Source organism: Melospiza melodia, chromosome 5, assembly GCF_035770615.1.
Source record: "Melospiza melodia melodia isolate bMelMel2 chromosome 5, bMelMel2.pri, whole genome shotgun sequence".
In the NCBI taxonomy this organism is placed as follows: Eukaryota; Metazoa; Chordata; class Aves; order Passeriformes; family Passerellidae; genus Melospiza; species Melospiza melodia.
The window spans coordinates 3737563-3754181 of record NC_086198.1 but is presented as its reverse complement, the minus strand read 5'-3'; the positions used below and the strand labels follow the sequence as shown (position 1 = coordinate 3754181).

The 16619-nt window shown below is 37.8% G+C and overlaps 1 protein-coding gene across 3 annotated transcripts in view; it reads right to left on the bottom strand.

Moving 5' to 3' along the window:
• ACSL1 (acyl-CoA synthetase long chain family member 1) overlaps window positions 1-16619 on the bottom strand; it is a 38064-nt gene that overhangs the window by 1738 nt on the left and 19707 nt on the right. For all 3 annotated transcript variants that reach the window (XM_063156089.1, XM_063156091.1, XM_063156090.1), the window contains exons 6-20: window positions 15724-15823; window positions 15378-15556; window positions 12645-12677; window positions 12424-12475; window positions 11589-11662; window positions 10753-10830; window positions 8368-8502; window positions 6664-6798; window positions 5854-5949; window positions 4721-4793; window positions 3942-4030; window positions 1432-1548; window positions 903-1046; window positions 277-378; window positions 102-173 (exon numbers count right to left, since the gene is read on the bottom strand). In XM_063156089.1, coding sequence (XP_063012159.1) covers window positions 102-173; window positions 277-378; window positions 903-1046; window positions 1432-1548; window positions 3942-4030; window positions 4721-4793; window positions 5854-5949; window positions 6664-6798; window positions 8368-8502; window positions 10753-10830; window positions 11589-11662; window positions 12424-12475; window positions 12645-12677; window positions 15378-15556; window positions 15724-15823 — 1479 coding nt within the window. The remainder of the gene's footprint in view (window positions 1-101; window positions 174-276; window positions 379-902; window positions 1047-1431; window positions 1549-3941; window positions 4031-4720; window positions 4794-5853; window positions 5950-6663; window positions 6799-8367; window positions 8503-10752; window positions 10831-11588; window positions 11663-12423; window positions 12476-12644; window positions 12678-15377; window positions 15557-15723; window positions 15824-16619) is intronic.

Sequence of the window (16619 nt, the reverse complement as noted above, 5' to 3'; positions counted from 1 at the left end):
AGTTTTCCAGACACAAATTAAAATCAGTGTTTGGAGAATCAGATCATATTGGTGTTGACAAGTTTAAAAAATTAGGTATTTGGTTCTCATAAGCATCATACCTGTTCAAATGACTTCAAACCAGATTCTTTCCCAATTCTCAATATGTCCTCCAGAATATATTTTTTTACATCCTGTGGATACAGAAATATGTTATATAGCTTCATGCTTCCATAAGCAGCAACTTGAAAAAGCTGATGCAGAACATTGAACAGTTCAGCTAGACATGCCCCTTACCTTGTTTCTGCATAGCTCTTGATAGGAGCCTTCACATCCCCTTTTCTTGGCCCAGCTGTTCAGAGTATCAGGATCAGGTACCACAATACCTACTAAGAAGGCCTAAGAAAAAAAAAAGAGAAAAGCTTGACAAAAATTCCCAAGTCAACACTTCAGTTCCTACACATTTCACTGGGGAGCATTTCTGATCCTGCTGTAAAGTCAACAGCTTTCTCTGATACCTACCTGAACACAGCAAGTGCAGTTCAGTTCAGCTGAACTGAAAGAATTAAGATCCACATTTTTCTTCATATTTGAAAACCCCCAAGATATCCAGGTTCTTTCTTGGTATGCAAGGGTTTTTCTGTTTTGTTTTTTGGGTTTTTCCCACTGCACACTGTTAGCAATTTACATACAGTCATTAATATGCAAATTAGTTTAGTTCCACTACCTGGTGTGAAACTAAATCCAGAAACATGCTATGTAACTGCTGGAATCCAATCAGAACCAAAATGCATAATGATAATAGTTTACAATACAAATTTAAATTTCAGTCCCAAAACTTGGGGTGAGGAGAAGGAAGAAAGGAAAACTTTGCTGCAGTCTTCCTTTGCAATAATTTTTAAAATTACCTGAAAAATGCTTACCTGCAAGCTCTCTCCATGGACAAACACCTGTGCAACAGCTTCACATCTCAGATACACATTCTCTATTTTCTCTGGTGCTATGTACTCTCCCTGGGCTAGTTTAAATATGTGTTTTTTCCGGTCAATGATCTTCAATGTACCATTCTGTTGGCAGAAATAACTTTTACTCAGAGGAGGCACTTCAAGTGAAAAACCAATCTACACACCATAGGCATGCCACACTGGCACAATGAAACTGTGTTAAAATCAGAGAATAGTCAAACTAGTGTCAGAAGAAAATAGGTTATGTATCCATCTAATCTAAAGTGGGGAAAGCCTCTTTTCAGAGGAAAAGGAAATTTCCTCAGAACTGGCACTGTCAATACTTTTTTAGGCCCAGGCATACAGATTCAGCTACAACAGTGATTACCCAGAAATTCTTGTCTTTCACCTAACTAATTCTGTTCAATAGCAAATGTTTTCTAATATATTTATTAAATTTCTGCCAGTTACTATGAAAGTATTATTGCAGCTATGTAAGTTAACTTACTGGTAGCCACTTGCCAATATCTCCTGTGTGAAGCCAGCCATCTTTGTCCAGAGCCTCTGCTGTTTTTTCTGGATCTTTTAAATAGCCACGAAACACATTTACCCCTTTAATACACACCTGAAAAGAGCCATTTGTTAACATGTGCCACAATGAAGGAAAGTTAGCAATCACTACTATAAAAAAATTCATCCTCCAATGATTCTTAATGACCATTAAAAAGGCAAGAGGAAATTTGTGTTTGTACAGGAATTTCTACTCATGGTTTTTGGAGACCTAATGTTTTCCATTGGTATGAAATTGAGTAAGAAGCAATTGGAAGGATCTGATCTCTTCCAGTCTAGCAGTAGTCTTCCTACCCACTATTTGAATAATTGGAACCTATCAGAAGAAGGTTTTATTTATGTGAAAAAATTCTGCTGCATCCAGAAATACGATCTCTCAGCCTGGCAACATTTTCATTTCAGCTTTGGTAAACAGCAGGGGCATTGTGTTAAAACTAATGGAGAACAAACCAGTTGGGTATCAAGCAAATGGCATTTGTTGCCCAAAAATTAGGCTAGAAGGAATTACTAATGTGGCACAGCAATCAATTTTTGAAAAATGTTCAGTGCCTACCCAGTATGCTGGTGAGCTACAATATAATGAACATGAGATGTTGTCAATAGGAGGGAGATCAGAGTATTAGTGAGGGTTCTCATGACCTTATGGAGACAGTAACAAACTTGGGACCAAACTAAAGTAGTATTTGCAAAGCAACTAACTTCTGTTCTAAAATAGACCTTATCTGGAAGGATACAAATAAAAGAGGACTCTACATGTTCCAGTCAAGTCAAAGACTGAATAATCAAATGTTAATTTTTCACAGCCCCTGAGATCACAGCAGGTCACAGCTTTTCCCAGTAGAGACAGCCAACCATTTATCTGTATCCTGCTAGCTGGCACTGAGACCTCTTCTGCACATGCTCATATATAATTCTATTCACATATTTATTCTTCTTGACTGGCAAAAGTGAAAATCAAGGCTGACAGAGCAGAGAATATTGCAAGCTTACTCTCAGAGAAAGGGACTAGAAATATTTAACCCAGATAAAAAACAGAAAATAAGGAAGAATATTTCTTTTAGGCAAATGCATAAGGAGTGCCAATTCAAAAGCAATGGGCTTTGAGTTCTGTGAAGCAAGTTACAATACTTTTTTGTTATATTCAGAATAGTTTATACTGAGGAAATTAGGCCTGAAAGACTAAGAGGGCAGCTGATACATTAAGGAGCTACCATTTTTATTCAAGTCCAAGTAATTCCTAATGCAGCATATTTTCACATTAAGTGAAAGCAAAACACTTTTAGGAGATTTTTAAAAACTATTTAACTATTTATCATTATAAGAATTTATACTCAGTTCCTCTAGCAAACCAATCTCTAAGAACATACTGAAAGTGAAGCAAAACTTGCTGTTGAAGACTACATATGGAGTCATATGCAAGACAGAAGACTTTTGACATTGTTCTTCACTTGCAAGCAGTTTCCCACCACGAAGACCAACAAAATCCTTGAGTATTTCTGGGTGTTAAAGCTCAATGATTTGTTTCTAGTCTCATACGAATCACAACCAAAACAAATGAATATTATAAATCCTTATAAATATTATAAATCCTAGCCACAGATCAGTTACTTGCTTAAGCTACTTTTAATTTCTCACTCCCCCAGTTGCCCCCATAGCCCCATCATCTTGAAAGCATATGAAAGACACCACAGTTAATCTGCTTTCGAAGCTTGGGAAAAATAAATTACTACATGAACATCTCTTCAAAGTAGATACAAAGTTAAATCTGTATACACTTAATTTTGAAAAAATATTTTAGAAGACAGCATATAGCATCACATGTAAAGCTGAGTCCTCAAAATGCAATTTGTAAAACATACGTGTTCAATTTGTGCAGATTGCATAAAAAAGTTCAGAAAAATGTGCAGGCAGGCATCACAAATCACCAGCAACCTTCATGGCACTTGATGTCCATTTCTCAGAAGTTCCCAGCCGCTTTAAGTGACTCATCTCATCTCTTAACTTTGTATCTACTTTGAAGAGATGTTCGTGTAGTAATTTATTTTTCCCCAAGCTGGGTAACTGGCTGTATGCATCAGCTGCTCTCTGGCCCTTGGCAGCAGGGTGGGAGGGAAGCCCTCTGCCAGCATTCTGCTGAAACGTAGCTGCACCATGAGGTGGCCACACTTCCCAGCTATTCCACAGCTGGAAGATGTTGCCTTGTCAAACAGCCTTATGTATGGTCATAAAACCATCTGTTAACCCGTGGGATAACATTGCTATGTAAGCTCTCTTCCCTCCCCCCATTTATATTTCCTGATTTGTTTCTGTGAATCATTAATAAATATGGTACGCAGGCATCTTAGATTTCATGTAGCACTTTTACTAAACTCAGTTATTTCAGGAACAAAAAAAAAAAAAAAAAATTCCAAAAATTCCCAAGAGGGTCATATTGCCTTTCTTACTTACCTCACCCTCTCCTTTGGCAGCCAAGTAATTCATTTCTTGTACATCAACAAGCTTGATGATATTGCATGCCATTGGTGCTCCAACATGACCTATTAAATACAGTAACACTTCAATAGCCTGATGCTTTTTAGTCAGATTCTGAAAAAAATAAGCTGCTTACACACTGAAGAAAGATGGAAAACTGATTGCTGGTAGCTTAAATTTGCCAGGACTGCAACATTAAATTCTCAGATATCCCTAAGAATGTTACAAGCTGAACCATGTATTCAAGCTTGCTTTTTCTTATAATCAGGATCCTCACTCTGCAGACATATTTAAGTAGCAGAAGTCCCATACAGTTTCCATTAGCAATATTGTATCAGTTAGGGAGCTAGAGATGTAATAGCTCAGGGAAGTGCACACGCTTGATTCCAAACACCAAAAAATGCCATTTGTATTTCCCCAAGTGCCATTATACACAGAAGATTTTTGCTTGATATAAACTACAAGGGTTAATACTGTAACCTCCCCTCTCCTAAAGCTACTTCAGCTTACAAGAACAAATCCTAGAAGTTTGAATTACTGAACATTCATAGCTATTTAGGGTAGAAATGTCAAGCGATCTCTTCAATTATTTTTATTTCACTTGAAGAAAACCAATCTTATCACTCATGATAGGTGAAGAATAAATAAAGTGATCATGGATAAAGTTAGTGAAGATTAAACAAAGTGATCAGGGACCTCTAAAAATTTCACTAATCCTAAAATTTAACAGACAGGTACACAGCTGAACATCATACCTGCAGTCCAGTCACCAGGCAATGACAGGGAGCATCCAGCTGTGCATTCAGTCTGTCCATAACCTTCATAGAACTAGAAGGTGAAATCAAAATATAATCTAAAGACCATTACTTTTCAACACAGTTTCTTCTTTAAAATGCAATTAATATTATGTTTATTTTCTTCTAATTGTTTAAATTTGAGTGTACCAAAACCCTCAGCACCTTCTAAAAAAACCCCTGAAATATTAGTTTTATCACAATACAGTTTTAAATGCTAATATTCCACCTTCAGTTCCAATATATACTCCAAAGTTCCACACAGCATGTGACACCTGAGTAGACTAAAACAGAAAACAGCAGAAGAAGCAGGAAAGAAGTGAAGAACCATAGCACTAGCAGTGACTTCATTCACATAATTTAAAAATAGGCTTGTCTGAGACAGCCAGAAATGGAATCCCTATGCCCCATGACAGTTCTGTGATTGCTATACACATGACAGGCTTCCCTTTTCTATGTAAAAGGCATTGTTACACCAGCACACCACTAAAAAACTTCAGGAAATTATGGAAGCCTGACATTTTAGATGATTTTGCTTTCTATCCTTGAAATTTAATTTTAATTGAATTTATTTAATTTCAACACTTTTGTTCTATTTTATGCCATTGCTGTTAAATTTTACCTCCAGAAGCTTATACTTTGAAGATGTTCTGAAGATAAATGCAACATGTGCAATTTGATTCACCTCATGTTCAAAACAGCAACACTACAATATTACCACACTGATTATTAGATTTTCTACAGTAGTTAAAAATATTTCTGTAAACAAGGCAAACTCCAGAAAATTAAATAAAGTAGCTAATTTATTACTTACTGCAGCCCACAAAAGAAGTCTTTCCTAAGACAGGTCAGCTAGTTACTTCAGTTAAAAGACTTTGGGATGAATACAGAAATTTCAGGGGACTGAGAGAAACTCAGGAAAAGAGCATGCACTTGTATCATCTCCAAGAATACTAGAAAGAGTTATCCATATAATCAGACTGCTAGAAAAGCTCTAACAAGGGAGCTCTCTAAGGGAGAGTAGAGATGTTAAACACTCCAGGAGCCAGGTGTTAAAATATTTAGGGTTTGGGACTTAAGGCCAGGCAACTCACCTGACAACCAAGAGCTGCTCTCAAGAAGGTCAGTACACTTGCAGACACAGGTGCTGCTCCTGTGATCATCAGCTTTACTCTTCCTCCCAAACTTGCCTACAACAGACACAAGATACTGTGGACACCAAAAGCATTTCAGAAATATTTCCAGAGTCATCTTCTATGACACCCTTAGCCACTGCTGACATACAGTGCCACCCACAAATGGTAGAGAGTAAAAGTGTAGTCCTGCTATTGCAAGCTGTTTTTCTTGCAGTGTTTCTAGTCTCATTATTGGCTGGAAGATACAGAATCTCAAAGTATCTGTACATGGTGTCACTGCAATGCAGACCCTGCAAAAAGGAGCTTAAGCCATGGTCTTACAGTGATGGCTTTATATTTAACTGCCTTGTGTCAGTTTCTCATACACCCTGAATGCTACAAAAAGCAGCACGTTGTACTGCCGAGGTTAAGGCCATATCAAGTGAGTGTCAGATATAACAGCAGGCATGACAAACAGGGAGAAGACAGTGGGAGTTCCAGGTGGCACTGTATCATACTTAGCATTCTTCCTTCAGAAGGACAATGTTTGCTTTCAAAGCAGTAAGAGAGAAGCACCAGACTGCTTCAGAGTGACTTCCTTAATACAGTTAGCTGATACTACAACAACTAAGGGAATTGAAAAAATGAGGTTGAAAATAAAAAGCCAGCTCTGATTTTTACTCTGAGTAGTCAGGTAGTCTTAACTTAGTGAAAAAGCCATACCAAATTATAAGTATTGGTATGAAATCCAACAATTGCAAAGTTTAACTCAGAGGCTTTCAAGCATACCTGTATTTTACGGAAGATGACTTTATCCCAGAAACTGTTATTTCTAACTATGCCACTTCTGAGTTCTGCTTCTTTCCTCTTGGAAGCAAAGTCCAACAGCCACCTCTTTATTGAAGAATCTGCCTGCCCAAAAATCTATTAAGAAAGATGAACTATGGTTAGAATTCTCATAGATTACCATTCCCTTTTTCTTACATATGCATGCATAGAGACTCTTAACAGTGAAAACCAAATAAATGAAAACAACCTTTATTGATAGGCATCTTAATTGTAGTAAGAAATATTTGTGAATTTTTATTTTGACCTCAGTTCAAGAGTTGAAATCAGCACTTAATTCTTGATATCCATCAAACTGTGTGATGTTGTTTCAATGCATAATTTCTTCATTAAAATGTATGAATGAAAAGGGATGGTTTACTTCTCTTTTCTAGTATCATCAAAATCCAAATTAAGCATAATCCTCAGCTTTTTCTGAAAAGAATCCTACCATAATACATAATGCAAAACATGGTGTTGTGAGGAGATGCAGGTCACTTCAGAAATACCAAATGGAGATCTGTCTTGCATATACAAATTTGTCCTTTAGATCACTTTGAAAAGTCTCCTTCTAGTTGTTCTTAGGAAGGCAGAGAGCAGGCTCAACAGCAAGCCAAACGTTAGTACATTCATTTGGAAAGAGGAAGGCTCAGCATTATGACTGAAAGCATGCAGAATGCAGCATTATGCCCCCTGCTATGGCAAGTCCCCAACCTGCTGGGTTCACATGCTAGGTCACTGCAAGGGTGGGTGAGGTGGAAGCCTCAGACTAAAGAAGCAAGAGGAAATCATGAGAACAAAGTCCCAAGCCTTGACTGTGCTTCTCAAATTCCAGTACAGAATGTGTGAGCAGAATAAGGAGCTACATTTTAAGTACTAAAAGCTAGTCTCAGGTTTTCTTCCCCTCCAAATGGATTCCAAAGCCAAACAGCACCTTGTGTTACTTGGTGTTTCTCTAGCCTCATGATCAGAGAAATTTCCTGGCTAAGACAGCAGAGACAGCTCTGCCATTTCTTTAGCAGTCATAGGATTTATTATATCCTTTAGCTCCCCTGGCTGTACCCTAAAAGGAGTCAGTCACTCATATGCAAAAGGCCAGTTAAAATCTGAAGCTCAGGAAAGAATCTACTTTCAAATTCCCATCTCAGTTAACTGTGAGCAGGCACACAGCACACACAGGCGAGTGAGGCTACAGACCCCTCCCCAGCACTCCCAACTGGCTGGTTTACAGTTCTCCCAGCTAGAACACACTCTGGCTGCCATGTAGGAAATTTGTCTGTGTCCAGCAAACACAGGCAAACACCTGACCTTGCTTTGCAAATTCCACTCCATGAGTCAGATGCTAAAAGTGCGGCATGCAGATGCCAAGCCTCATTTTCGTGTTGTAGACTAGACTTAAATAACTTGCTCAGAGCAAACATTAAGTCATGAATCAACATAGAGAGAATCAAGTCCCCTAGTCAGACTTTTCAACACTAGTATTTGCTGCCTGAAAGTGTTTTAATGCAACGAGTACTATTCCCTGCATTTTCAGCTCTCTTTTAGAAAGAGATGCACACATTTGTTAGCACGCCAATTTAATATCCCAGACACAGCAGTTACTCTTACTCTGGCAGCAGAAACTTTAAGGAGTCTTTTAAAAGCCTGCACTCATGCCTGTAGACTTACCTTGTCAAACATTCTGTTCAACAGTCTTGGTACTACAGGAAATACAGTTGGCTGCAGTGTTTTTAGGTCATCCATGAGTAGTCTGATATCCCCTTGAAAGAATCCTATCCGGGCTCCATGGCACAGAACCACACACTGTTAGAAAAAAGTAAACACTCTGAAAACACAGGAGGTACAATGTGTTCCAGCTCTGTATGTAGGACAGTCCTATGCAGTGTGGATTGACCTTAAACCCTCTCAACTTCTGGACTAGTTTTGTAGCATTCTCACACTAAGACAGCACTAGAAAATCAAGTAGCAAGACACATCTGGTGTACACAAACCACGCTTTCAAGCTTAGCACAAAAGTCTCTATCCAAAAAGGGCAGTTGGTCAAGTGACTCAAGAGCTAGCAAAAGACTGAAAAGGAGAACTTCTCCATTTGAAATAATTAGCAAGCTTATTTAAAAATATTAGACTTGTTTGTCCCCGGCTTTATACCTAGAAATTCTGCATTTATAGTCCACACATGCTATTTTACTTGGCCAGTGAGGATTTCTGCTTACTTGCTACTTCATTGTCAATCCTTGCACTCTGGTTTTCCTTCTCATTTCACAGGACTGATGTGAGTAGAGGACTTATTCTTGATCAAGATGCTCTTCAGAAGATTCTAGCAGAGCCAGAGCTTATTTCTGTATCACTTCAGACCCACATAAAGGTAGGCAGACTAAATTCTGTTGTGTTTGACATTTTCTGTCTAGAAACCAGAAGACTAGGAGTTTCACCACCTACTTTACACACCTCACTTTATTTTCCTACTTTTTCAGTGTTTAACATCTCTCCTCTCCCTTGTGTTTATACCTATCTGCTTTTCCTTCATTCCCTACTATCCATCCTCTTATTTACTGCATGAGACACGCTAAAGTGTCACTTTCCCCCTCTATCTATATTTTACCAGCATCTGCTAAAAGCAGCAAATACCAGTCCTTATGGACTGAGCAGCAACTGCCTTCACTAAGCAGGAACAGTATAATTGTCAAGCCAAGCTCACTGACCCTCTAACTTCCACATGATGCCAAAAGCAAGGAAAAATCAACTTTAAAACAGGACTGTAAAGACTGGTTCTCACAGAGCCTGTGTTCATATCTACCCCAAAGAGCAAGAATTCTTTTCTACATTCTACCAATAATGTATTGGTTAATTTCCTTATGTAATTATGCCACCTATTTTGTACAGGCAGAGGAATACTGCAATCCAAACACTCCTTTAATTTTTTCTTTTAAAATGAAAGTTCCCATCCTGTTTCTACTGCCTAATCAAGAGCAGAGCTGTTTGTATGTTCTGGTGCAAGACAGGGGAGTAGAACAGACATGGAGGTGTAACTGATATCAAGGTGACCAGGAAGAAAAAGTGCTGAATGCCCAAAGGCACCTGTAGACCTCAGTTGTGTACTATCCCAAATCTTTGTGGCATACATACACACACAGACACATATATATATGCACACATGTGAATATAGACATTTTTGCTTATATATGTATACACACAGACTTTCTACAGAAAACTTAGGATTCCTAATCATACAACAATTTCTAGCTTCATACGCATTTTTCATGCTTGCATGGATGCTCCTTCTATAAAACTTCAACATATGTATTTGCAATCTCACCTGAGGAAGAGGTGTTAATTCAACTTCAGTAAGCACAGCAATTAATACATCAACTTCTTATATCCTGTAGAGGCACAACTGCAGGAATTGCATCCATTCAATAATGAATAGCACCCAAAAGGGGCCCAGAGGTCTTCAAGACTGCCAGCATTAAGACAACTGCAGCCATTTCATTCTCAAAAATTAGGCCTCAGATTTTGCTACACAGTAAAAAAAGTGATCCAAGAGAACTTCAAAGTTTGTCATTGACATGGCCTTAAAAGCCACTTCCATTTCCCAGAAGAAAATTACCCTGAAACAAAATCCCTTCCTCTTTACTGAAATTTCTTGGAAGCAATGGTGAATTAAAATTAGTTTTGTGTAAGCAAACAGAATGCCTCCTTATAATATACATTTTTGAAGTTTGCAGACTAAAGAATGGCATGGATTTTTAATAATGCATTAATTACACTGGAGGGAATTTCTAGGCAGTGTACATGTGCTAAGGGATTGCCACATGTTCTAGTAAACCAGTTTCTAATTAACCCTAGCTCTAAGGTTAATGTTTATATTCTGGCATGAAAACCAATTGCCTAGAGCTCATCATGTACTGTTTATGGGACACTGCTTTCCTGAACCTTATTTCAAGCTTTCACACACATTTACAAGAGTCAAGAAGGAAGAGCATATTTCACCTGGATGCACTCTGTAGGAGAAGTAAGCTTCTCAGTAATTTAGTACAACAAACAGATGCTTACCTCAACAACTCTCTCAAACATATGAGCCAGGGGCAGGAATGATATCAGCACATCATCAGAAGAAGGTACAAATGATTTCTGGAAGTGTTAGCAAAAGTTTAATTCTCATTGAGTCTATTTTGCCTAAGTTAAACACAACAGTAAAATCTAGCATCTAAACTCTAGAACACAGCCCCTGCTTTAGTTTTGCTTGTAATGAAGCTGCATTGTTTTTTTTATTAAGGACTACAGTAATGACTTTCTAGCATGAGTAAAGACACACAGCAGAAAAAATAATCTTTTAGAGTATAGTGACCAGATTATTACAATTTATCATTCATAGAATTCTGAGAAGAAATAAATTCTGATATAAACCACAGAGTTCCACTACATATATTGAGAGTAGGGGAACAATAGAGATTAAAATAGCATTGGTTTGAAAAAATATACTTTCATCTAAGATTAGGAAATTTGTTTACCTTATTTACCCCAAGGTCAATATCAAAAGTACCTTACATGAGCTAACTGTGAGACCAGTTGCTTAATTTAGCAACAGTACTCCTTGCACTAATGAGAAACATTGTAAGCCCATGGCAGAACATAATCTACATTCACATCAGGATCATTGTATCACTTTGGTGACAGCAGAACAGATTGGAAATCTGTTGGGTTCTTGACCCTGGCAGAATAGCCAATACACACTGACTTCTGACTAATGGACACAGAGTGCTGTCAAATAACATTTTCACTTGGATCTTACTACAGCTTAAGACCAAAGTTAGAGATTTCAATGTTTGTTTTACTCATGAGATTATTTCCCTTCAAGCAAGTCCACAATGTTTATATTTTCAGTTTACCTCTGTAGATTTCATAAAAGCTGAAGCATTGCTGACAATGTTTTGATGAGTGAGCATAGCTCCTTTAGGGTTTCCTAAGGAAGAAGGACATCAGGATTCAACAGTGAAATTCAGATCCTTGAAGTAGCAGTGGCAAAACTAATGTGATAGCATTCTTTGATACTAATACATTTCTTTGTGTATCAAATAAATAAAACCCTGTCAAGAACAGCTGGCACCAGTTAAGTAATCAGTTTATGATGAAGTCTTATAACTTTTTAAGGAGCCCAAAACTTTAAGAAATCATCATATTTTTTGATATGTCTCTCACTCAAAATTCAACTCTTCTGTGAAGATGCAGCTATCAAATCCAGATTAATTTCTGTTCTCACATCTGTTTTAAAAATATAGCTTGCTGCTGTATTCTTTCCTTATGCTCCATGCCAGTGGGTATGAACTTCACAAATGTCAAGTGAGTGACATCTAGACAGTCTGTTTTGGTCTTACAGCAAGGTTCTTAGACCTATGGAACAATGTTGCTGATAAAGTACAAAAAAAACACTAGGGAAGAATTGATAGTCTGAAGTCTGATGCAGAGCCCTTATTGTTATGTAAATATAAATTCATTATTTGTTTCTAAACCCAAAAACACCTCCACGGCCTAATACTGCAACTCTGTATTAATAAACAGGAAAAAAATTAAAAATCCAAGGGAACTTTACTGTAACACTACCCCAGCTACTACTTGCCAAAAAGGTGCAGCAGCAGGGGAAATCTTGGAGGGGAAGTAGGAGGGCTTCTGAATTAATTTTGCACATGCAGAATAATAAATTCCATGTAATGTAATGAGGTGTACCTGTTGTTCCACTGGTGAAACAGATGACTGCTAGATCTTCTGGCTTTGGAGGCTACAAGAGTTAAGAAAGTATTAGTATGGTTAAGACAGCAAGGGAAAATATTTTCCTGGACAAAACATCAGGGTACTAGTGTTATTTCTGAGCTATGGGAGATTTGCTAGCTTGAGCTAAAGAATGCTAACCAGCTTCACATTGTCACTTGAACCAAGTTCACACTTACCATAGGTTTTTGCCTGTGTGCTCTTCCTAGCTCCTGCAGAAAGGAGAAGAGAGAAAGTGTAGACATAAACATGTAGCTTTCTTGTTTTAAATTTACCAAACTTTATTAAATACCATAATACTTCATTATTTAGACTCTCTGCTAAGGCATTTTAACTTGTATAGCAACCCAGTGCAGCAATTCCTACCCATGGCTGGAGGGTGGATAGGAACCAGATCTTTAAGGTTCCTTCCAACCAAAGCATTCTGTGATTCTCTGGTTAATATAAGAGTAACAAAAGCTTTAAAGCACATTTCAAAAATACATAGAATAACTACCATGTTCTACAAATGAAAAAGTGGTAAGTTATCTAAAACTGACAAGGCTTTTCTGGCTAATAAACTAGAAGTCACTAGGGAAGCCCAAGGTTATGATAAGACAATCAATCAATCCTATACCTCATGGAGAAGATGTGCCACCAACAATTATTGGTTAAATGAAGGAAGATCATTTCATTGGTGGTTTGAACTCCTATACAGGAAAAACTCATCCAGAACCATTCTTCCTCCTTAGTTATTCAGGCCTGACCACTGATGTTAGGGTTCTTTAGGCAGAAGGGAAGGAATACCAAAACAATCCTTTTACCACCAAGGGTATAGCAAAAAAAAGGAGACATTTGCAAGTCAATGTTTAGTATCTATGAGCTTTAAAGTTTCAAACCAAGACTTACTACTGTTGTCATGCCTATTTAAAACTAGAAACAAAACTACCTTAAGGGCTTATGCAAGTTAAAGAGGTCCTTCTGTTAAGTGTATCCTTGGAAGAAGGGCAGCTTTGAGGACAGACATGAACTTCACCACTGCCTTTACATTCCAATTGCACAACAACAGCACGTTCATTCCTTTGAACCCTGGAGTTCTTTAGTATCATGTACCTCTAAGATTTACCCAATGAGGTTTAAGACAAAGGGAATGTCTGGAAAGACAGTGAACATTCCCATACCTGTAGGCTTGCCTTTTTGAAAGGGTTCATTATGCAAAGATTTACCACTATGGCAACACAGCTGTCTGCTCAAAACAGCACCTCCACTTGATGTACCACTGACAAGCTCAGTACCTCCCTATAACCTGCTTTGAGTAAAATCTGGGATTTACTGAATATACAGCTGAAGTCTCCAGACACTTGTTATGATCTCTTACAACAAAACTCCACCATCTCTTCCCATTAAAGAGCCATTTATTTACTCAGCTACAAGTAACCACATGATACACATTGGGCATCAGAAACTAAGCTGATGGCTTCTAGGGCATACAGAGCAGAACAGTTCACATAACCCATGCACAGCTGAGCAAGAAACTCAAGCCAGAAATCCAGAAAACAACTACTCAAAGCTAGAAATAGTCATTCTAGTCTAAGCCCCTAAACAGCTCACAGTTACCTTTCAAGAGACACTCTAATTCTCCAACCTCTTAAAAAAAAAAGTGAGAAAACTTTCCTGCTCACTGAAGGACTACAATTACTTAAGCTTGCCTCTAACTTCTTGCCAGAGATTTAAACAAAAGGCTCTTGGAACACCTATTTACTTAACACTTGATGTTTGCATTAATGAAATAAGAGCTATATACTACTACTGAACATCACTACTTACGCATACAAACATCTTCTGTAAAGGCAACATTTACCCTCAGTTTTGTTTTTCCATAGCTGGAAGATCCAGTGGAAAGCATCTTCCTCTGTCAAAAACTGCAGTTCAGCTCAAGGAAAGTATCTCATTTTATTATAACAACTTACAGTTGGACCACTCTTTTTCTAAGTTTAACCCAACCCTTTGGCCAGTGAACTGTAAGCCATTTAATTCTAGCCCTACTTCATGTTTTTAGCCCTGTTTCAACCTGGCACTCTTAATGAGGCCAGTTTGCTAGTCAGTCTTTTGAAAGAAGGTGAGCTGACATTTTTGTATCTTTACCAGAAGGTGGCCCTATTAACATAGCTGTCTTAACTGCTATGAAAACAAGTTCAGTGAAATGAGGCATTTCACACTGGCTACTGACACCTGCACAAGACAAGTACATTTATCTGGAGATAGTCAAAGCCTAGTGAGCCAAGCCTTCATCAGAACTACATCTGAAACCAGGCTAAACCCAATTTCATAATCTCAGAGCAAACATATACCTCATGCAATTTGATCCTGGAAGAAGGTTCTCCAAACAAGTGAAGTTATGAAATAAACTTGCATAAGAGATCTACGCACACAAAAACTACACGCAAAACCAAGACTTGACATCAGGTGGTTAATTAAAATGATTGCTACTTTCAAAGCCTGAAAGTTCATTCCCCTATATCACCATAACCTTATCCTGTAAGAGGCTGACTGACATGTTCCTTCTCCCTCAGAAAACATCTTGTAGATTCAGTGTACAGGGAAAAGTGCCATTTTTCACAAGACCAAAACCCACACAGGCTCTCCTTGAAATAAGCATTTCTGAAATATTAGTCACAGTATATAATTATCACATTATGCTTCACATGGGCAAGCCTTAACACTGAGATCTAGTCTTCAGTCTTGGACTATGTTAACAAGCTGTCATCTTGGTATATCCACTTCTATACTTTGAGCATTGTGAAATACCATTAGCAAGTTGTTCTCCTATTATTTTTTATATTTTTGAGTAAACTTCAATCCAAGAGATAGTTAAGGATTTTGAAACTAATCCATGGCAAGCAAACAGGATTAAAACAGTTAAGCATTCTTACCTCTATTTGTCTCATGCTGAAGACTTCCACACCACACTTTTTACCACGTTCCACAAGATCCACATCAAAAGAGTCCATGATAACAATGGTGTTGAGTATTGGAGTTTCTCCCTTTTCCACACTGGTTAGCAGAAGTCTGGCCTTGTCAGGTTTGTCACAGAAAACCAATGACAAGTCAGCTGATGAAAAAGAACTATATTATCAACATGACAAGTGCAGCTTAGACTAGATCCATATGTACTTCAGTATGTTGCAATGGAAGGCTTTTCTGAAGAAGGCTACAGTTCTGCCCTCACTCAGCTCTGCCATCCTATATTCAGTTGCTGAGCTACTGAAAGTGTCCTACCTTTGTTCACAATGTATGTAATAGCTTCAGCTCCCAGTGTATCATAGAGGGGCACCACCACCATGGAGAATGCATAGCATGCCTGTTCAATGATGACCCACTGCACAAGGAGAAGAGATGAAAGTCACTACGTTTTGTTTATTGTAACAGACCACCAAGAATGATTCATTTTAAAGAATCTAACAAGGAAGATATTAGGACACAGCTCACATGGACAAGTCCTTTTAGAAAGTGGCAGTTTTTATTGTTTTTTCACTTTGAATATCTACTCAGTTTTTATCTGTGGAAGGAAGAAAAAATCCCCAAATAATAAAGAGCTCTGGGAAAGAATCCAATAAAATTCAACCCTATCCCTAAAAGTGATATTAAGTACTTTTGAAAAAAGCAGTTAATATTAACTGTCTCCTTAATTTACCTACTAACAGAAAGACTTTGAGCAAGAGTACTGCACTTTTTGTTGGGTTTATGTTATTGAGGTAGGCAAAGCTTTCAATTTCCCTTATTACCATGGATCAATGAAGGACTCACTTATGTCTTGACCCCACATTAAATTTATGTACACAATATTCTTACCCCTACATTATGCACGTCTCATTTGATGGTCAGACATGCAACACATGCAAATAAAGTAAAAGTCCTTTGGAGAGTCACCCCCAGAAAGTTTCCCAGCATTTCTCAAGACTAACCATTCTTCTTTATGGGAAGACTTCTAGTAAAAAAATGCAATTACATCCCTGCAAGCTGCAGTAAGAAGGATTTACCTGCTAAGGAGTATAGTACTCAATAAACATAATGAATATTGCAGCCTTATGATGTGTTATGAGAGTTATGCTTTACAGCCAGCCTATTTTCATCCAAAGTATCATCAAGGTAAGACAGTAACGCAATTCCTTTTT